This window comes from Physella acuta, unplaced genomic scaffold (genome assembly GCF_028476545.2).
Source record: "Physella acuta isolate Inbredline_101_S28 unplaced genomic scaffold, ASM2847654v3 ptg000160l, whole genome shotgun sequence".
NCBI classification, from domain to species: domain Eukaryota; kingdom Metazoa; phylum Mollusca; class Gastropoda; family Physidae; genus Physella; species Physella acuta.
The window spans coordinates 301,883-326,100 of NW_026731679.1; the positions used below are offsets into that span (position 1 = coordinate 301,883).

The window sequence follows — 24,218 nt, forward strand, 5'->3', positions numbered from 1 at the left end:
ATTTAACCGACACAGTAATTTAAAAATTTAGGTCACGTGTTTAAAAATCAAATCGGACTACTTTTACAATGACTAAACATTTAACCGACACAGTAATTTAAAAATTTAGGTCACGTGTTTGCAATGAGCCTGTTGTAGTGCGCTACATTTTAAATCAAGGGACATAACTTAGTATAATTTTTTGCTACTCCCCTTGTATGCTTTTTTAATACTGATTTTACCTTATTAACTTGATAAATCTGCTTAGAAAATAATAAACTCGTAAATCACAAAATTGTTATTATATTAAATCATCATTGAACACGCTTGATTCAATTATTATAAAATTCTTTTTATTAAATGCGAGCATAATTTTAAATTTAGTTTTATTTAAGCTGAAAGAACCAGATTGATCCGACAGAAAATTTTACGCTGGGTGTATATTTTGTACCTTATAAGTCAGCCTTGCGCAGTGGCGGTATCATAGCCAATGAGGTTTTACCGAGGCGTGGTTATTGCTAGTTGAAAACTATTCCCAATACCCCGCACAGACGACCTTCACTGGTCGGCTCGTGCAAATTTTAACGGCTCTTTCGGAAGCTTGATATACTCAAATGAAATGACAGGAAAGAATGATTTGAATTAAATAATTATTGAGAAACATCAGTATTTTTTTTTATCTTTTTACGAAATCTATGTTATCATGGCTTCTTTTTGTTTAGTATTCTCAAGATAGTTACATGACATAACAAAGGTGGCTGTCACAAAGAAGAAAATGTACTACCTATATCCACTGAATGATGCTTTTTCTTTTCACCTACATCTATACAAATTGCAGTAATATACACTTTAAGTGCATATTATTATAAGAGAGAGTGGGTGAGGAGGGAGGATGGGGGGGGGGGGGGGGAGGATAACACCACAACGGATAAATAAACCAATCGATCTCGACTTTGTTACATAAAGAAATCAGTATTGCCTATGATTTCTTTAATTTGACGTCAAATCACATTATCTGCTTCCACTTCATCATACATGATTACAAAATCCCTAACACTTCTCTCACTGCATGTGACGTCATTTATGTGCGACCCTCTCCCCCAGAGGCGTAGCGAGGGGGGGGGGGCGGGGGGGGGGGACATATGTCCCCGGGCGCCGACCTTAGGGGGGGCGCCAAATTGAAAGTTTGAGGGGGGGGTGCAAATGAAAAGTTCGAGGGGGGGGGGTGCAAATCGAAAGTTTGAGGGGAGGGGGGGGGGGGTGCAAATGAAAAGTTCGAGGGGGGGGGGGGTGCAAATCGAAAGTTTGAGTGGGGGGGGGGTGCAAATGAAAAGTTCGAGGAGGGGTGCAAATCGAAAATTTGCTCCCGAGGGGGGCGCCAAATTGAAAGTATGTCCCCGGGCGCCGGGAAGGGTCGCTACGCCTCTGCTCCCCCCCCTTAATTGTAGGATAACCAATGTCTCGTCAGCTGAGAAGCCCTACAGTGCGGAACGGGAAAACCTGTAGCCGCTGTCCAGTGGACCGTGCACGCAGGTTGGCACACAATAAAATAATACAAAATAAATCATCCATTCACCCTCTCACACTAACAAACAAATATTGTCTGACACTGACCTTACCTAACTTGCAGGTACAGGCTTTGGAGCATCACAAGAGAGTAAAATACACCCCAGCATTCAAAACACATTGGTCTCATTGGAATTTATACATACAGGAAGTATTGTTAGAAAAACAATAATAATAAAACTTGACACACACTTTAGCCATTTTATTTCTTTAAATTTTCATGCTACAATTTGTAATAATTCACTACTTTAGAATTTAGATTACAAGGCTATTTTTTAATAGTAAGGAATACAAAATTAAATAATAACTAGCCAAAAATTACATTACGTTTAAACTAAGATACCAATATGTAACAATTGCAGCTTAAGTCTTTCTTTTCTTCAAATTTTTATGCTGTGGTTAATCTTTAAATTGCATAGCCTAAATGAATATGCGAAGAAAATTATTTTATACTCTTTTCAATCACATTGAATGCAGAGAGGAGTATGAGATTTGGCATAAAGTTCATATTGACTTGAGGTGTAAAGAAAGATAAAATCTATATATAACATGTTACAAATGCATTTAATTTAATAAAATAAAACATTTAGCAAAAGTAAGGAAGTGACCATAAGCCTTAGCAATGGTTGGAGCAACATGAAACTTAGGGTTAGTTCCATAAGACATGTAAATAGTGGGGATGGAGGGGAAGTTTTTACATATGGTCTATTTGAGTTACACATTGCAGACAGTATAGTCTGATCATATGATTTGAGATTCTATACCTCTCAATATAATGATTAAATAACGGCATTTAGCTAAGGATGAAAATTTTTTTACAAAAAAAAAATTTTGTCTGCTCAGTTTCGATGTCATTGTACCTGTTGGCCAAATGCCACTGTGACTGCTGGCCTGATGTCATAGTACTTGTCTAATGCAGGTTGTTTTACCTGTCAACCTGATATTCTGTCATGTTGCTGTATGTCTGACTGAGCTGTTTGTGAATAGTGTAAATGTGTAAAGTTATGAATGAGAATTGTGTTACAGTACTTATATTGTAAACATCTAGTAAATGTAAATAATACATTGAAATTGAACATCGTGTTTTATTTTAGTTAGCTTCTGTTATTGTTAATGTGTAATTGGTTTCATCAGAATTGGTAAACTCCCTTGTCCCAATGAATGTGCATTGTCAATTTTAAATAATCTGAAACAGGCAAACTAACTGTGTTGCCTGAACAAGACCATGCTGGTATAAAAATAAAACCCTGGGTCCCTAAAGTAATAGCTTACTTCTCCTATCATACATATTTACAAATAACACAAAAAGAAGTAGGATACTTAAAGAAAAAAAATGTACACATGCAGCTGACAATAGGATGCTATTTCCTTTTACAGTCAGAATACAATTTCTTTTTAGAGTATGTATAATAATTGATGTGGTATACTCTTTGACAAAAGAACCTTTTTATAATATAAATATTTATTAACTATGGCCCACTATTAGAAGTCATGTGTAGAGAAAAATCATAAGTAATTTAATAATAATAATTTACTATAGATATTAATTGTTTATGTTAAAAAATGACTTTAAATTGGTTTAAAGTCATGATGAATTTCTTTGACTATATAAAGTAAATTTAAAAGAAAATATTTAAAAGAAAACATTCCTCTGTCTTACATATAGAATGAATTTTTTTAGAGTATTTAAATTTGAGAAAATCATTTGTGTAAAACATCATTTAGACTACAACTTCTAGAAAACCTTTAATGACATATACCACTTTCATATAGCTTGTCTCATAAATGAACTTTTTCATGTACACTTAATTGAAAAAGTTGAAAAAACCATTTATGGCCGGAAAAAAAGTTTTTTTATGTGTAAACTATTCTGAGTAAATCATTTAGGATTAACATCAAATTCATATGGCTTTTTCCAAATGAACAAAATTGTCTTAATAAATCACACTTACAAGCAAATTTTATAGGACAAACATAACATTCATCATGTGGCCTTTCGTCTGAATGAATCTTTTTTTGTGTTCTTAAATTAGAATATTGAGAAAACATTATATTAAACATCACATTCATGTGGTTAATCTCCTGAATGAACCTTTTTATGTGTTCTTAAATGATAACTTTTTGAAAATCTTTTCAGACAAACATCACATTCATATGGCTTATCTCCAGATTGAACAATTTTATGTCATAAGAGATTCGTCATATCCACAAATTTTTTATGACAAACATCACATCCTCCCCAGAGTGAATCCTTAAATAATTTACTAGAGTACCTTCAGAAGCAGTTGAATAGTCACAAGCATTGCATTTGTAAGGTTTTGTATTCATGTGGTTTCTCTGGTGAACTGAGAATGGAGTTTATTTGTTAGCTGTGTATTCATATTTAGAGCATTTAAACAGTAAATCCATTGTGTGTTTGCTTGTATGAACTCTTAATGCTTCTTTCTTGGTGAAAGATTTCTCACATTTGTACATTTAAAAGCTTATATTTATAATGTGTTTTTGTCAGGTGTAGATCATAATCATCAGGAAAGTTAAATCCTCTGTCGCAATGACCACATATATAAAGCTTGGTAGGTATATGTACCAGTTGATGAGATAAAAAGTGATCTAAAGAATAAAAACATTTTTGGCAAATATCACAAGTGTGCAATTTTTCAACACATTTGTCTGCTTGAAGATTTGAAAGAATAAGTTGGTGTTTCTTGAAAGTAGACAGGTGAGGTGTTACGTAATTGCATTTCTCACATTTGTGAATTGATTCTCCATTATGCAATCTAATGTGAGCTTTTAGGTATTGTTTATCTGCATAGCATTTTTCACAAAATTCACATTTAAATGGCTTATACCTAAAATGTGTTGTTAAGTGTAGATCATATTCATCTCCAATGTTAAAACTTTTATCACACTGGCAACATATATAACATTTCAATGGAGTGTGCACAAGTTTATGAGAAGTCAAATGAGATACGGATTTAAAACTTTTTTGGCAAATATCACACACAGAAATCTCAGCTAGAGGCTCGCTGACTATCTCTTTATCATTATGGGGAAGTTGACAAGCTTTACAATTCTCCAGAGCACATTCACATTTTTGCCAAGTTAAACTTTGTGACTTTTGAGGTATGTTTAATTTATGTTCTGCAATGCGTCACATGTTTTGAATTTATTGTGGTAAAGCTCAGCTGTCTTTTCATTAGTTGATGATACATTTTCTTTCTCCTTCTGTATTGAGCACTTGACTTCAAAATTTCCACAAGTTGAAGAAGTGGATCTGTAATCTGTTGGGTATTTACATGAAGATATCACAGATTTATTTTTAACGTTGTCATTATGTAAACCAGTAGCAATGTTTTCTTTATACAAAGCCACATGAACTTCTGTGTGATGTTTTTTCAGCTTGCTCCATTTCCTGGTGGTAAAAGCACAAAACTCACACACCATCCGATAGTTTGGATGAAATTCTTTTTTATGTTTAGCAAACAACGGCTCCTCTGCAACAATAAAATAAACAACAGTTTATGGCTTGCACTTTTGTTCCAATGTTTTTGTAATCTTTGAAAAGATGAAAATGTTCTTGAACAGATGTCACAGTGACCTACTTGCTCTCTCATTTTCTATGTTCTATAATGCTAGAGTTATTAAATTAATCAGAGGTATCCACTTGATCAAACAGTTAGAGCTGAAAGAGAAATATTTGATAATCTTTAATTATTTTAAATTAAAAATGTAATTTAAAATTTTGTTATATTAGTAATGAAAGAAATTGTTAATGACAACTAAGGTTCTTCTAATAAATTAAATAAGAAATATTTCTTTCGGCCTGGCCGGGAAACACATATAGTGACATTTAAACAAAAAGATCTTATTTAGAACTAGACAGTTGTGACGGTAAAACCGTTTAGTCCTAGATCCACGTTTTCTTACACCACCCTCTACCTGCTCTATTACTCCCCGCTCTCTCTACTGCTACGTACAACCATATATTTCGCCCCCCTCACAGGCTCCTCTCTAGTTGGCTAGATTGTCCACGTGATACACCGCCAATGTTAATGCATATAAGGGGATGCAACAAAGGGATTCTCGCACTCTTCCAGCATTGAGCTCAGCTGGTGGTGTCGCACGCGGCGTTGGGGCCGTCGGCCCGACCTCCACGTGTTTTGGGTTTGGTTTTACTTAATTATTTCTTATCTTCACTTTACAAGTTTTGATATACATATTTGATTACCATTGTAACAAGTAGTTCAATAAATATCATATATATTATCTTGCTGTTATGCATTATTACTTACATACTGTTACTGTACACTGTTACCCTGTTCGTGGCTTAGTCCATGTGACAGTTGATAACTTACCTGATTTACGTAACTAAACTTTACACTGTCCGTGTCTTAGCACACAGGGCGTTTGAATACTTATTTGACCTAAACTATTCCTGCCAGTGATGTAATTCCACGTGGCAGTTGAGTAGACATTTCAGTTACCTTTTTTACTACTTTTATCCTGCACGTGTATCAGCCACGGAGCAGTAGATATTATATTATACACAGCCTCATTCTATTTTACTACAGGCCGTAAACTGCGGGCATTGAGTTGACCCGTAGTCATCGGACCTGCTATTTTATTTTATTCACCGGCCGTAAACCCTTGTCAGAGACAAGAGGTCATCGGACCTGGTAAAACCCATTATTATTCTAATAAGGCTGTAAACTTTGGACATTGAATTGACCCTTAGTCATCAGACCTTAATGATATTACCTCTAGTAAAACTATACTAGAATCTATATTCCCGGTAAAGAAGCGGCGCAGACCTCTTACCGGTTGAATACCAGTATTGTACTGATTATCACTATTAACACGGTACCAATAATATTACCACTATTATTAATACCGTTAACAACAGTCTAAATTTTAAAATAGTTAGGCTCCATCACTAATCTAGATTTTTGGTAGTTACTTTCAGCTTAGAGGCTTGATGTACAGTTGGTTATTTATATTATAATAATAAATAATTGCCTTATGTTAAATGTAAGTAATGGTTGGGCACAATTATGTTGTTTCGCTATATGGTTGTTATTCAAAAAATAAATTAATTAATTTAAATAGTCTATTAAATATCAACTGTACATTTAAAATTATGCTCAATAGTTAAATTACTAATTGATTATTTAATACAAGCAGACTCGTGGCGTATTATACACCGCCATATATTGTTTTATTTTCTAATTTTCAGTAATTCATCCTTTGTGAATTCGACAGTACCAATGCTGCCACTAAAAATATTTGCTTTAAAACACTAAAACCCTTCTTTCTCCCCCCCCCCCCCAGTGAAAGCAGCCTCCTTTTAGTTACCTCCGCTAAGTTTAAATTCGTTTCAAATGTTTTATCTGCCCCTAATATGGCTGGTTCCAGCCCTCTAGCAGTCACTAAACTCGGCTCTATGATTGTAAACATTTAACGTGAACCACAGCTCACCAGACCATGTGGGGATGGAGGTGGTAGCGATATGCCTAGAGAGGAAGTTGCTAGGCAGGCTTACAGCTTGGTGTTTTCTAGGGTCTACAAGAAGAGAATTATATATATATAAATAAGTCATGATGTCTAAGATTTCTATAACACTAACAGCTCATGACAAATTAAATATTTTATGTTAACAATTTACACTGTTCTTTCAATACAATATATTACTTACTATCACTCTATAATTCAATTATGTATTTGGCACATTTGTGATAAACATTTTTTAGGCTAGATCATCTAGAATTTAGGCCTAGATCTATAAATTATTAAAATTAATATTTACCAATACTATCGCATCTATACTATATTAAAAATACCAAGGAGTACTGGGCATTTTAATCAGTCACTGGATGTGAACTAACATAAATCCCCTAATAATTACTAAAATTTATTGAGTCACATATAAAATGATGATAGATTACTTATAAATTTACTACAAATGTATAAGACTATTACACTATTAGTATTAATTACCCAAAAGTCCAAAAGTATAAATTATACTGAGGCTTGTCGGTATCGGCCGAGATCGCGGTAAAAACATGACACGAAATCTCCCATTACTTTCTGATACCGGGCGCACGAGCAGTGGCGTGCAGACCTATGTAGATGCCCGGGGCAAAATCAAGCGGAAGATGCCCCCATAAATACTTATATATATATATATATATATATATATATATATATATATATATATATATATATATATATATATATATATATATATATATATATATTTTTTTTTTTTTTATTTAAAAAAATGTACTTATCTTAATTGAGATGAAAACGTTGACTACAGCCAGCTAAATCCAAATGGAATGAATGGTTGGAACTTGGGAGAAGGGGGGGGGGGGAGACAATTGCGGGACGGGTCGTGGTGGGGAGGGGGGGGGGGGCTGTGATGCACTACAAAAGAGTCTCATCCGGTATTGTATTACCACCCGGGACCGCAGGGACAAAAACGCTGTCCGTGTCTGCAATTAGGGCGTCAGATACGCCTTTATTAATGGGATGTTTCTCTCTTGGCCTGTTTAGGAACTCCTATAGTGTAACTAATACAGGTGAGAGTGTGCATTGAACTAGAGATGTTTCAGATTTTTCTCTCTAAACCACTTGGTCAAAACGTCAACTCTTTAAAGAGATGGGTGATGCTAGCTAGATACTCTCAAACTATTTTAACCTTGAATATAACAGAAGTGTACCTTGGTTGGCTAAGGGGTCATCCATTTATGACGTCCACACATTTTTGGGATTTTGGACCCCCCCCCCTCTTCCCTGTCCACAAACGTCCACTTTTGACGGACCCCCCCCCCCCCCCCATCCCGTGGACGTCCACACTGACTATAAGTTTTTGCATAATCTTCTTCCACTATTACTCAAGCTACTGCATTAAGTGTGTATATACTCTGAGTGTATATAGTATTACAAATACTGGTACAAATGTGTTTTATTGTCCTTCGTGTCCCACACCTGAACAGGGACAGCGTGCTAACCCCCCCCCCCCCCTCCACCCCTCTCCCGTCTCACAACTGAACTGGGATGACCCCGCCTACCTAGAGAAGTGGTCGCCTGGTATTTGACCTGGGATGCACATGTGGGGAAAATTGTAATTGGATATCTTATTGTATTCCAGGTTAAGCCAGGGCATAGACCCAAGCTGGGTGGTTAAAGGGCCAGAGAGATAGGATAGTTGAACTTTAGCTTCGCTAGGAAATATTTTTCTTTCACACTACCAAAAATAATGTTAGATTTAATGTGTGGACGTCCACATTGGGCCAACCCCCCCCCCCTCCCACTGTCCACACGCGTCCACAAAAGTCAATTTTTTTCGGACCCCCCCCCCCCCCGTGTGGACGTCATAAATGGATGACCCCTAAAGCTGCCAGCTTAAAAAAACATTTCTACATCGGACTGTGTTTAAAAATCCACTATGCTATGTCAGACCCTCCCTAGGCTTGGACGCGTTTTCACAAATTTAACACCCAAGTACGTCTGTCTAGTTCAGGTGGGGGATAATCCACTAACGGCTTCCATAGCCTAAAAAGCCACACCGCATCCCCACATTTCATTACATCATTATGGGCTCAATAACTCTATAGATAGCTCTACTATTAACTGAAATAAAACTGGCTCTGCATGTGCTCCCAATTACTTTAAAGAAAGCTCTACTCAGAGTTAAAAACTTTAACTTTAACACTACTTAAAGCATGCTCCTCCTATTTGTAAAAATCAATATGGGCGCAATTATTCTGAATGATATCATTACAATGTATCGAAAACAATATGTTGATTCGTATTCTTAAGATTGTCGCTAATGTGTATCAAAAACATTATATGGACATTCTTATTCTTAAGTAGGCTTATATAATGCATAAAAAAAATATACTAATGGCTGCCAGTGGCTTAGCTACCGTAAAGCTAGAGTAAGCAAGGCATAGGGGCCCAAGGCAAATAGGGGCCATTTTCCTTCTTTTAAAAAGTTAAAACTTTTACATTGGAATTTTGATATTTATTTTATATAAATAATTTTTTAAAAATTAATGAAATCAAGTTTTTTTTTCTACTGTAGAAATAATTTAATTTAAAAAAGGCCCCAAGTCCTTTCTTAGTGTACAGGCAGTGGCATTCAGTGTGGGGGAGGACGGGCGACTAACATTAACATTGTTAATTTTTGCATAGGGGACCGAAAATCCTAGCTACGCCACTGAATGCTGCCCATACAATTTAACAAAAAAAAGTTATTACACTGCAAATGGCCATATATTTCACCAAAGATGCCCCAAAAATTTATAATAATAATATGGGCATAATTACCCTTTGGATGCCCTTAAAATGGATCATAATGAAGAAGTACATAAAAAAATAGCTTTAGAGATGCCCCCAATGTTAACAACGATGATTGGTGTAATTACTGTTGCATGTCCTTCGAGTGTAATACATGAATATAAGCTTAATTACTTTCAAGATGCCCCTACAATATATAAAATGAAGATGGGCATACTTACTGTATGGATGCCTTTAAAATGTATTATAAAGTGAAGTGGGCATATTAGTAAATGCTCATAAAATATATTATAATGAATATACGAATAATTACTTTAAAGATGCCCCTATAGTGTATAAAAATAAATATGATTTAATTACTCGACGGATGTCCTTGAAAATGAGTATAACGAATACGCGCATATTACTTTAAAGATGCCCTTACAGTGCATGGGAATAACTTGGTCACAAGTACTCTAAACGATGCCCCTACAATATACTAAATAAATATGACACACATTTATTAATGGAATATCATTGACTTCCGTAGGACTACCCTTCACTGATGCCCGCTGTTTCTATATAAGTTTTGCCATACGGACAGTGTAATGTTAAAACGGCTGACAGACGATTGAGTGTTACAATTTTTTTGAGTGAGAGCGCAAAACATATGGAAAGTTACGATGACACCATGACACGACATATCACAACAGTTTTTAAATTACTAAAAAAAAAAAAAAAAAAAAAAAGAAATAATTAATTAATTAATTAAAAATTTTTTTTTTACCTCCGCTGGATGCCCCCCCAGTGGTGGATGCCCGGGGACTGGGCCCCGTCCGCCCCCCCCCCCCTCTGCACGCCACTGCGCACGAGATTTGGTTTTGCATACTAATAAGTTTTTAATTTATGGTAATTAATTAAGTTTAAAGGTCATTTCCTAATGTTAAATGAAAAGTAGAATGGTTTTCTAGTTGTTTTGATGGCTTAGCTACCCGATTGCATGCTGTTTCTGCTTTGGTCTTACCGCTGTATAAAGGTTAACTTCAAATGCGTTAAAAACGCGATTTTTGAAAAGTTTCCATTTAGATAATGAAAGTTTCCAAAGCAGATACATCCCATTTTTATAGAAATGATATTTATTTTTGGATATTTTGACTTAGACATTAGTAAATACTCATTTGAAAGTAGTCACCGTAAGTAGGTCACGTTGCCCCCATTGACTTGACTTGACTTAGTCCTCTTTGCTCCTTATGGAGCATAGGGCCTCCACCATTTCCTCCTATCCTCGGCTATTAATTTTGACATCTCCCAAGACATCCCTATTGGCTTCAGTTCTTCAAGAAGACTCCGCCTCCAGGTCTGTTTTGGGCGCCCTCTCTTCCGCTTTCCCTGGGGGTTCCACTCAAGTGCTTGGCGTGTAACATTCGTGTGAGCCTTTCGCAGTGTGTGACCCACCCAGCGCCACTTCCTCCTTCTTATTTGCACACCTATAGGCTCCTGCCTAGCTTTCCTCCATACTTCCAAGCTCGGCACTTTGTCCTGGCCCCCATTGACTCCAATGTTATATTTCTTCATCCCGATCTGCCGGCTTTTAGTTTTGATACACTAACAACAGTATTCTTATGTAATGTACAAACAAATCTCCTACTTGTTGTTTTAAACATATTTTAATATACCTGTCTTTCATTTTTTCAACCCTGGTTCTAGTTTTGCTTGAAGTAAAATTTTGCTGAGTCAGACATAGGTTACCTGTCTGTTGCTAGAATACACTACACTAGCTATGTGCTAACTGTAATTTTAAGTATTCAAGTTCTACTTACCCTTACTTACAGTTATATTTATATGCTGAAAATCAGAATTCATACACACCACACACATAAAAACATTGATCAGATAACTTCAGTTCACTTTTAACAAAATGTCTTAAAGATAGACTCAGTAGCGTACGCAGGGGGGGGGGGAGCAGGGGGAGCGGCCGCTCCCCCTCTGGCCATTTTCAGCAAAGTGGCGCCTTTTTGGAAACTTTTTAAACTCAAAGTTTTAAACAATGATATTTGTTAAAAAATATTTTTGGTCGGCTCATCTATGTAAATTACAAGATTTCTTTTCATGCAGCAATTAAGCATTACTGTACTAGTCTATTAGTGTCTACGTTTACAACACGTATTAACAGCTGCATCAGTTTGCCATTCTAAAAATAACCCTTACGATGCATTGCAATGTTTAAAAAACCTCTACGGTAGTACCACTTGGCAAGGGGATTGTTAAGTTTAAGGCAACTGTATAATGTATTTGCTTACGAATAATTGGAATAGAAAATGTTATACATAAAACTTCACACATAATTACTTTATATATACAGTTTGAATCGTGTGATTAATTCTTTAAAAATTACAATACAGAAACAAATACAACTGATGTGGCACCTCTATTTAAATTTACTTATGAGCAAAATGGGTAGTGGTGGGGAAATTTTGACAAGGTCAACAACGTCATCACGATGAAGTAGTAGTATTCTTACAGTTTGAGCGATAGTGATTACGATTACAAATTATATGAAACAGTTACAACCCCCCTCCCCCATGGACCCCTCTGTAAAAAAAATATTGTCATAATACCACTGCTACTTATTCCAATCTATTTGTGTAATATATATTTGTGTAATATATATGTATGTTTAGAACAGTCATCTAAAAATTGACGCTATGTTCACTCTAAGTAGGTTATCTTCCCCCCCCCCCCCCCTATACACCTCACCACCACAATTGTGTAGAGCGACATTAAGGTCACGCCTAGGTATACACTGGGTTGGATATTTGACCTAAAGTGAACGGACTGTGGTGAATGAAGTTGAACCCACCCCACCCCCACCCCCAACCCACCCCGAACTGATCTGTTAAGTACATGTAAAAAACGCGTAATGATGTACAAAAGTACCATGCCGCCAGAAAATTAGCTTTTTAAACGTAAAACTCTTTGAAAATTGTTATTGCAATTACCAGTAAAAGGTGTGTGATCAATACAGTGATCTAACCCATACCTATCTCTATGTTAAAAAACGATCTTTAAAGAACACAAAGAAGCAGTAGTTAATAAAATATATGATATACCGATATTTAATTAAATATAGGCTGTTATTCCGAATGCTGCTCTATTAAAACAAAAAGCGTGCTTTTATACCACCTCTAATTTTAAAAACTTACATTATGCTGTAATACTTTAGCATTTATAATGACGATATATTAAATTCTGATTATAGACAAAAACATTTTGTAAACACGAGTAGTGTTAAACAATTTCATTATATTCTAAAGTAATTATTTGTTTTGACATTTATAATTAAATGTGTAGATATATACATATTTATATTAAGAGAGTGATTATTTCCCCTATTAAACTTGTCTTAAATAATTTCCCAGGAATTATTATGTAAGAATTTTTTTACAAGAATTACAAAACAGATTGTGTTACGTTCATTGTTTTTAGTTGTAGTGTGTGTATATATATATACTTTTTTTGTTTAGATTGATACAATTTTTGTTTTGTCGGCCTACATTGTGTGTTTTTTCTTATTTCTTCAGAGTGCTACTTTCAATTTAATTTACATCATAGCGAAGTAATGACATAAATGACATACAGCTAGTAATTATATATATATATATATATATATATATATATATATATATATATATATATAATACACGTATATAGAACGTGTTAAAAATTCGGCGCCTTTTTTTTGCTCTTTTCGCTCCCCCTACAACGAAAACCTGGATACGCCTCTGGATAGACTCTACTTCACCTGCCCAAAATAATAAGGCAATTATATGCACATTACAGTGTTCAAGTCATTTACTTTAGATTGCTAACTATGTAGTTCTTTTATTCACTGTATTTATATAAAGCATTGCTTTAGAAACTTTTTCATATTTGCGCAGCACAGTTTTATAACAAAATGTCTTAAAAATGGACTCTACTTCACCTGCCCAAAATAATGGGGCAGTTATATGCACATTTCAGTGTTCAAGTCATTTACTTTAGATTGCTAACTTTGTAGTTCTTTCATTCACTGTAAAACATTGCTTTAGAAACATTTTCATATTTGCGCAGCACAGTTTTTTTGGGGTTATGGAAGGAAGCCAACACAAAAATATACTTCTGTATCATTTTTATTCATTTCAACAGCATTAACAAGTTCTATATATCATTCTAGCTAAACTCTGCAAATATGAACAAAATACAACTGCAAGTCAAATAACTATGCTCAATTTATTCAGGCATACCATGACTTGTCACAATTGGCCAATGCAAAACAAGGGTATTCCACCCCTCACAAAAAACTTCGCTAAAAAAACTATTTGAGCTAGACAGAAAATCTTTTTTGTTTTGTTTTCATATAGATCTCTAGTTGAGCTCTACAAGAATATGTAATTTTTATTTTTATATGATGATTAGTGTTTTTTTACCAAAAATCCCTAGTATAATTAATAATACAAACTAATAACACGTAGCCTAATAAATAATAATCTAACAAAATAGTAAAAATTTTACTGTAAAATACTTCATGTGTCATGTAGTAATAGTATTGTTTAGTAAGTTTGTTAAATATTATTAAATAAATAGTAAATGACTAAATAGCAGGCCTATAATATACTAAATGTAAAAAAAAGGTTCCTAGATCTACGTCGTATCTAGACACTAGAATCTAGACTTTATTTAACTTTATTACTTTATAGATTTCTAGATCTAGATCTAGATCTAGAATCTATTAGGGTTTTCGCTTTGTGAAGTCTCGTTCGTGGCCACCGTGTTTTGGGCGGACATAAAATATCGATTCATTTCTTTCTCATGAAGTACATGATACTTATAAATAAGGATCGTATCGTAATCGCATAGATTTGTATCGAAACTGCCCATGTATTTACGGGGCGAATAATGCTAGCTTTACCTGATTTCTTTCTTTGTCTTTCACGAGGCCGACGAGGGAAAGTCACTCTTGTGCTTGAAGTCAAAATAAACTAAAGCAGGTGTGTGTATAATTAAGTTTTTTATTTGTACATAATATTATAACATCTTCACTATGATATAAAAATATAATTATATAATAAATCAACGTTCGAAACAAACCTTTGCCCGTACAGACGACCATATTAAAAACCTCATAGGACGCCATTTTATAATAATCTAAACGCCGATTCCGGAAAAGGTGAAGGGTTTTGACGGACTGATTGATTGAGTAATAATAAAACACTTCCCCAGAGAAAAAAAAAAACGTTTTTCGAGCTTACATTAACATTTAAGTATTTAAGGTAATCTATCGTTTTAGCGTAATCAATTCGGCTGCAGTAGTAATGTGCGGGAGAGGTAACTGATAAATATATTTGTTTAAATAAGTATATTTAAGTCAAATTTTACAACATATAACAGATACTTGATTAAAAATAACAATCAGTGACCAAAACAATTTAAAATATCATGAAACTAACTTTAAACTAGGTATTTGAGATAAATATTAGTAGATAAAAACAGCGGCCATCTTTCCAAATAAAATTTAGAGTAGTTTCCCTTGATACAAATGTCTATTCGTATGTATATTGTGTTGACTTTGTTGTTTAATACACATAGTTGTCTTGTTTAATATAAGTAGGACAGAGGGCCATCTTCTTATCTTTAATTTCAATTGAAATGAAGGCTATGTATGTATGTACATCCAAGATCTCAAAAACTTTTGGGAGGTCCATCATTTATTAAACCCCTTTGTGCTGATGAACTTGTCAATTATTAGGTCGTCCATATTCTTCATAAATGACGTTGGACTCAAAATATGGGAGGGGGTAAAATATTTTTTAAAAAAATGATGAAGAATATATTCGTTTTCGTTAGAAATTGTGATTTAGCGTTCGGGTATAGTAGAACTGCGATATGATATTAAATCATCATCTTGCTTTTAGTGACGATTGGGGGAAAGGGAATTCATCGGGAAAAGTATGACGTCATTTATGGACAGGACCGGCGCTACCTATAAGGCGAACTAGGCTGTTGCCTAGGGCGCTGTCCGTAGGCGGGGGGGGGGGGAGAGGGGGGACGGGCGCCAAAATGGGTTGGAAAAACGAATTGAAAGTTTGAGGGGGGGTGCAAATCGAAAGCTTGTCCCCGGGCGCCGGGAAGGGTCGCTACGCCTCTGATAATAAGGGGGCGTGAAAAAAATTGCAGATGGGGGACGCTTTTATTAACTAAATAACCTGGCGCCGGCACTGTTTATGGGTGATCCATTTAAGCCTATTTGTTTATTTTGTCTGTAGACATTAGTCTTAGGCCTACACTTTTTCTGAATTAAGATTATTGTGTTTGTAAAAATAGTTTTAAATTTTAATTAGTTACATCTGAATACCACATGGGTTTTTTTTCTTTGCCTTCTGCTTTCATCAGTTTTTTTATTTGTTCAATAGTCGATGTTTACCCCTCCCCACCATCCATTATTACAAAAACAAAAAACACCCACTATATAGTGATATCTTCCTATAGAAAAAAAAACTAGATCAACCTATAGTTCGTAGGAAAATTAGAATATATCACTTATTCGTCTGTTAAAAAAAAGAAATGCGTCATTTTTCTCAACCCCGCTGTTTCATCCCCCACTTAGCACAACGTCACCAAGTTCGCGGCGCGCGTGACGTCATTTGTCATTAGGCTTATGTTAAAGAAAGAGATACCGCGTAATAAAAAAAAAGTCAAAACAGGCACTATTGCGTTGAGACTTTAGCGACGTTTAGTCTGACGAATAGATCTAAATGACTTTAGTACGGTATATTATATTGGTGTTTAATTTATTACAGTGGCATGCTGTGCTCCCTCTACTACACAAATTCACGTGCTTTTAATTTCTGCAACATGCTGCCCTGAGACGTTCGGCTCTAAAATGCCCGTGACACAGCGGCTTCAGTAAATGCATTTAGGCTCCCGGTCCCACCTATAAACTTCGTCTGCCCATTAAGCTCCACGCAAAACTTGTGATTGATATTTGGACATAAGCGGCGCTAGTGGTGGTGTCAACAGGGACCCCCTCCCCAAGCTCAGCTCTTAAGGGTGCTCCGCACTTTATAAAAGACAAACTAGATGTTCAGACATCGTCGGACTCTGGCGTTTAGCCGTATTCATAATGCACTGTCCACTGCTAACACTATTTCTATATTAAACTCAAGCTTATACTGAGCTCTGGCTTTTTACATTAGCTGCTGTCGTATTAAGGGCTGATCTTTTGTTATGCCCCATGTCGCGAAACTTGCTGTTTTGTCCAATTTTACCTGCAAGCCAATAATTGTCTTGGATTCTTGTCGAATACCGTTGCCAGGAGCTAGTATGTTTGAGCTTTATTGTCAGAAGTTATTTCATTCGGAGTCAATGTAGTGCGGCCTATTTTCGTCGGTAGGCATTTAGTGGCAGGCCCTATTTGGCGGGGATGGTGTGCTGAGGTTGTTTAACACCGCTTAGGACAACAGGCTTGCAATAGTTATCAAAGTTATGATCATTCGTTGTGAGCAAAGGTATGCATGAAAACGAACGCTTTATGTTCCTCATTTTCATTGAGCAGAGCTTTATAGAAGTCTTCCATAATTGACGTCACTCATCCCCCCCCCCCCCCCCCGATCACCCCTTCATTATAGGTCATAAATTGCAGTCCTACGTAAATTGACGTCACATTAGAATAGCATATGTGACATCGTTTATGGACAACCCCATATTTCTCATTTTGGACATTTGGTATCAACATTTTGACACCAAAGGTTGTTCAAAATGTGTATTGGAGGTTAGGACTTGACATCTACCATAAATGACATCACGCACTTAAGGGGTGGAGTAACTGGTTTTGAGACGACGTTTTACGCGGGAAAGGGGAGGGTTAAGAAACGTGAAACGTTATGTATTTGGCCTAATACAAAAATGCTGAAACTATTCTTTATCGTTCGAATTATGGCTTGACTTTTTAACAGTAATAACACTCAGGGCAAAAATGTAATTTTTGACATTACGACTATTTCGTGACGGCGAAAATGGGGGGGGGGGGGGGGGGGAGGGGGTTAAGGTGAAGAGATGTCAAAAAACGTGACGTCATTTATGATTAAATCACTAATTAAAGGAAAAGCATGAAAATATGAAATGAAAATAGCAAACAAACAATAACACAAACAATAACAATTAACTCAAACTAATATTTAAATAAACATTAGATATGTAGTGGTAGCTATATAAAAATAGGGAGTTTCTTAATGTATAAAAATTGCATCTCATAATCTATAATAATAATTCTAGAACTGATGTTTATTGTCAGTCAATTACAGTTTAAATTGTTTAAAGGGCAGAATTTAAATAAAAAACGCATGCTTTGTATTTAAACACAAGACAAACGTATTTAATAGCAAACATCAATACATTTCCATACAAATAGAAATTAAAGGGAAATGACTCAAAATAATATTTTCTTAAGATGGCCGCTGTTTTTAATAGCAAATTTAGTATCTGGAACATCGTTGTTAAACCTTAATTTCATGACATTTTTATTGATTTAACCCTTAAATATGGTTTAATATTCAATTATCTTTAGTATTTTAGTAGAATATGCAAAAATATATTCATATTTAAGCCATATTTATTAGTTACCTTATCCCTACATTACTAGTGACGACCGAATTGATTACGCTAAAACGATAGATTACCGTATTTAAAATCCAGATTATCAATGGAGTGTGACTCAGTGTAGTATAAGTAGTGTAGTTAATGTAGTAGTAGTAGTACTGACTTAGTGGGGTAAAATTATGCCGATGGCCGAGAAAGTTGGATCAGATCTCATTATAATAATATAATATTAATAGTTTAGCATCATAATTTCCAAAGTAGCTACTAGCTAGTACTGTGCACTGGAGGTAACTAATGAATATTTCTTTCATTTGGCCATATTTATTACATATTTTACATAATATAACAGATAATTGAATAACAAATCACAATCTATGACCAAACCAGCCAAAAATATCCTAGAATAAACTTTAAACTACACCGTTCGAGACAATGAGTAAATACAAGCAGTGGCCATGTTTCAAAAACAATAATAGAGTGATTTCCCTTGAAGAATTGTCTCTTCGCATGTCTGGTGTGTTGATTTTGTTGTTTAATTAAATTATTTTGTATTGTTTTAATATATGCCTGTAGGCCTATAGTTTTTCCTTTTTTTTCAATATAGTTGACATGAATGACTAATAGACGTTTTCATACTTAATAGTGTGCATCCAAGACCACAACGATTGTTGTGAGGTTGAACTTTCTAGAATCTTGGGTATTCTTGAGGCTGACTCTCTGGAGTTGTGGCTTTCACTTTTGATTGGATAGATGTTTATATTTTGGTCAGTTGTTTATATTCATATTGTCTATCAGCTGGAAAAAGTAAAAAAAAATAGGTTCCTCAATAATTTTAGTTCCTTCAAATATTGTTACTGTTCTGTGGGAGGCTAGTTTTTAAAATAAACTTAGGGACTAGCAATATAAAATACATAGGGCATCAACACGGCTGTGGATGTAAACATCATGTGGTTTTGGTCATGTGTGTGCAATCTCTCTATTAGTTTGACCGAGAAAATTGTATACATTTCATAGTGTAGGTCTTGATAAGTAAATTTATAAAATCTAGATCTAAGTCAAATTTGAATGAAAAAGTTCATTTCTTTATATTCTAAAACTGGAAGAGGACACTATTGGTGTTGTGTTCATTCCGTAGTTTAAAATAGCTAAGCCAGTTTAGTAGAGTAACAGTATCATCCCCTAGCCTTCCTTGCACTACCTGTAAACAAATTAATAAATCCATATGCACATATATTAGTTCCCAGCCATACAAATAAAATAGCATTGAAAGTTCTTACAATTGTTGCAAGAAATTACAAGTCCTATTGTGTACAAATATTGTCACAAAACTACAAAAAATGCAAATTAGTGCCAAGCTGCCTAAAGAAATCAAGTGTTTATTAAGCTGTTTATGACAGTTTAGAACTGTAAATAAAATTAATTTTAACACTTTTATTACATATTTGGATAAGATTAAGCACTTATTACTTACATTTAAAAACTAACAAAAGCAAATCAAGTTTTGATTTTTGTTATTAATATCTTATTATTTCTACTTTTAACAATAATTTTTAAGAAAATGGTAGCTTAAGATATTAATCTGCAGTCTTGATTGCTTTGCATTACTGGTTAAATATTTTAAAATTACATCTGTGTTTACAAAAGTTAGCCTATCAAATTACATGTGTTACAAATTTTGCAATGTTATTAGTAATAAGTTGTTGTGGTGATTTAATCACCAGTTTAACATTTACATTTTTTCCCACGTTTTCTTTAACTTGCTTTCTCTGTGTCTGTGTTTCTGTGTTTGTTTGTCTTTCCAATCAAATCTTGCGATCGAAATTTCTGGCACTTCCCAGTTAGCTAGCGCGCTGAAATTTTCAGGGAAGCTTTCTTTTGGATGACCATAGAATATGCAATTGTTATTATTACTAAATTGATCAATGGAAACATTTTATTGAGCATTTTAGACCGCTATATAATCTATATATATAATTCTCCTCTGCGAGCCATTAGAAAAAAAACCAGCGACGCGTACCTCGCGCGCAGTGAAGCGAACGATCCCACGTTGCCACAGGCTTAGGGGCAGATAATTTACTTTGAACCCAGTTTAAACTTACAGGATGTAGGCCAGTTTGGGGGAGACGATATGGTCGAGTGGTTGGGCACACGATTGCTATCCCACTCGACACGGGTTCAAATCTATGTGTTCTAGTCAGTAACGTATTCACACAACGATTTTTTTTCGAGTTGTCTTTTTACGAGTTGTCTTCGTTTACCCAAAAAAAAGTGAAAAGATAAAATCGATAGCAAGATTTTAATGCAAACAAACAGACAAAGACTAAAGAGTAGAAAATAATAATCATTAAAAAAGTTTTAAAAAACCCACGTTTTCTGATTTCAAAAACGTGGGGCGCCGTGATTTTCTTACAGTTTCTAATACTGTTGACTCTCTACAAGCTCCCTAATAAAAGTCAATAGTATTATCTAATCAATAGTAATATAACTTTTACTTCGGCGCCCCACGTTTTTGATCGCTTATAGTAGAGTGATCGCTTGCATTATTGTGATGTATAGTATTTATTTTCTACTTTTTAGTTCAATCAGAAAACGTGGGTTTTTTAAAACTTTTCTATTTAATCATCAGTTCATATCTCAGAAGCTGCCCAGCATGGAGGTGGAAACAGATGTGTTAGCTGCAGTTTCATCTACTGTAGATATACAGTCAAATGAATTAACAGAATTTTCATCTTCTGAAGATTTGACACCAGATCTATCGGCCATATTTTCATCTTCTGCTGGCATCAAAACAGAAGTATTGTCATTTTATAATTCTCAGAATATAAAACCTGACATGACATTTAAAACCACTCAAGATGTTAAACCTGATGTTACACCAGACTTTTCTTCTTCTGCTGACATCAAAACAGAATTATTGACATTGATTAATTTCCAGGATATAAAACCTAACATGTCATTTAACACTTTTCAAGATGTTAAACCTGATGTTAATTTAGAATTTTCTTCTTCTAATAACATAAAACCAGAATTATCATTTTTTAATGTTCAGGATATAAAACCTAACATGTCATTTAACACTTTTCAAGATGTTAGTTCAGAATTTTCTTCTTCTAATGACATAAAACCAGAATTATCATTTTTTAATGTTCAGGATATAAAACCTGACATGTCATTTAAAACTTCTCAAGATGTTAAACCTGATGTTACATTTTCAATTGAAAAAATTAATAAGAAACCTGCTGCATCAGCAGTATTTTCAACATCTGAAAATTTAAAACCAGAATTATCATCTACTGAAAATTTAAAACAATATTTCACAACAGAATTTTTACTTTTTGAGAATAAACAAGAAAACGGACTTGAAGAAAATCTACAATTGTCTAGGGACAACGAAAATAAGATTGTTTGTTATCATGAAACATTTTCTCAAAGTTCTAAAAGTAATATGCATAAAAATGTTCATTCTGAAGATAAGCCATATGAGTGTGATGTTTGTCATAAAAGGTTTTCTAGAAATTCTGATTTAAAAATACATAAAAAAATTCATTCAGGAGATAAACCACATGAATGTGATGTTTGTTATAAACGTTTTTCTCGCAGTTTTGGTTTACGAACACATAAAAAGGTCCATTCAGTAGTAAAGCCACATGAATGTGATGTTTGTCATGAAAGGTTTTCTCAAAGTATTCATTTAAGAACACATAAAAGGATTCATTTAGGAGATAAACCACATGAATGTGATGTTTGTCATATAAGATTTTCTACAAATTATTATTTAAAAAAACATAAAAATGTCCATTCAGGAGATAATCCACATGAATGTGATGTTTGTCATAAAAGGTTTTCAAATAGTTCTAGCTTAAGTAAACATAAAAAAATTCATTCTAGAGATAAACCACATGAATGTGATGTTTGTCATGAAAGGTTTTCTCGAAGTTCTCATTTAAGAATACATAAAAAGCTTCATTCAGGAGATCAACCACACGAATGTGATGTTTGTCATAAAAGGATTTCAAATAGTTCTAACTTAAGTAAACATAAAAAAATTCATTCAGGAGATAAACCACATGAATGTGATGTTTGTCATAAAAGGTTTTCTCAAAGTTTTTATTTAAGATGTCATAAAAAAATTCATTCTGGAGATAAACCACATGAATGTGATGTTTGTCATAAAAGGTTTTCTCAAAGTTTTAATTTAAGAAGACATAAAAATATTCATTCTGGAGATAAACCACATGAATGTGATGTTTGTCATAAAAGGTTTTCTCTAAAATGTATTTTAAGAACACATAAAAAAATTCATTCAGGAGAAAGGCCACATGAATGTGATGTTTGTCATAAAAGGTTTTCTCTAAAATGTATTTTAAGAACACATAAAAAAATTCATTCAGGAGAAAGGCCACATGAATGTGATGTTTGTCATAAAAGGTTTTCTCAAAGTTCTCATTTAAGAGAATATAAAAACGTTCATTCAGGAGATAAACCACATGAATGTGATGTTTGTCATAAAAAGTTTTCTCAAAGTTTTCCTTTAAGAACACATAAAAAAATTCATTCAGGAGAAACGCCTCATGAATGTGATGTTTGTCATAAAAGGTTTTCTCTAAAATGTAATTTAAGAAAGCATAAAAAAATTCATTCAGGAGAAAGGCCACATGAATGTGATGTTTGTCATAAAAGGTTTTCTCTAAAATGTAATTTAAGAACGCATAAAAAAATTCATTTAGGAGAAAGGCCACATGAATGTGATGTTTGTCATAAAAGGTTTTCTCAAAGTTCTCATTTAAGAAGGCATAAAAAGATTCATTCAGGAGATAAACCACATGAATGTGATGTTTGTCATAAAAAGTTTTCTCGAAGTGATCATTTAACAACACATGAAAAGCTTCATTCCAGGGTTTTAATTTTATACCCGTATGGTTTTGTTCAGGCCACAAGTTAATTTGCCTGTTTCAAATTATATAAAATTGACCTCCATTAGACAAGTAAAATGACATTAGGCCAGCAGTCACAGTGGCATCTGGCCAACAGGTACAGTGATATCAAAACTTCTGAGCAGACAATCTTTTTTTATAAACACTTTCATCTTTTGCTAAATGACCTTAATCATTATATTTAGAGGTATAGAATCACAAATCATAGGATCAAACTCTACTGGATGCAATGTATAACTCAAACAGACCATATGTTAAAACTTCCTCTCCCTCCCCACTATTTACATGTCTTATGGAACTAACCCCAAGTTTCATGTTGCTCCAACCATTGCTAAGGCTTATGGTTACTTCCTTATTTTTGCTAGATGTTTTTTTTAATTTATTTAAATGCAATTGTAACATGTTATATAAAGATTTGTATCTTTCTTCACACCATCTCAATATGAACTTTATGCTAAATCTCAGACTCCTCTCTGCATGCTATGTGATTGAAAAGAGTATAAAATAATTTTCTTCACTTATTCATATAGGCTATACAATTTATTTAAAGATTAACAACACATTTCAATGTCATAAATTAACATTTAATTTTTTAAAACAGCATAACAATTAAAAATTTGAAGAAAAGAAAGACTATAGCTGCAATTGTTACATTTTCGTATCTTAGTTTTAACATGTGAATTTTCATTGTGTTTTAATTATATATTCCTTATTAAAAAAAAGCTTTGTGTAATGTAAATTTTAAAGTAGTGAATCATTTGAAATTGTAATAAAGATGTTAAGAAATAAAATGGTTAAAGTGTGTGTCAATTTTTATTATTATTT

At 34.1% G+C, this 24,218-nt stretch overlaps 1 protein-coding gene and 1 non-coding gene across 4 annotated transcripts; both read left to right on the plus strand.

The window, feature by feature from the left end:
* Window positions 1–440: 440 nt before the first annotated feature.
* On the plus strand, window positions 441–579 carry LOC131935817 (U4 spliceosomal RNA). Its single transcript, XR_009385984.1, has one exon. It is a non-coding gene; the product is annotated as a U4 spliceosomal RNA (small nuclear RNA).
* Window positions 580–14,773: 14,194 nt separating this feature from the next.
* Window positions 14,774–23,788, plus strand: LOC131935802 (zinc finger protein 271-like). Of its 3 annotated transcripts, none has more exons than XM_059292458.1 (2): window positions 14,774–14,852; window positions 21,086–23,788. In XM_059292458.1, the coding sequence occupies exon 2, from the start codon at window positions 21,110–21,112 to the stop codon at window positions 23,399–23,401; it is 2,292 nt and encodes a 763-aa protein (XP_059148441.1). In that variant the 5' UTR covers window positions 14,774–14,852; window positions 21,086–21,109; the 3' UTR covers window positions 23,402–23,788. The 3 variants fall into 3 exon arrangements, with proteins under 3 accessions (XP_059148441.1, XP_059148443.1, XP_059148442.1); XM_059292460.1 differs by having other exon boundaries at window positions 14,798–14,852; window positions 21,098–23,788; XM_059292459.1 differs by lacking the exon at window positions 14,774–14,852 and adding an exon at window positions 18,691–18,746.
* The last annotated feature ends 430 nt before the right edge of the window (window positions 23,789–24,218 follow it).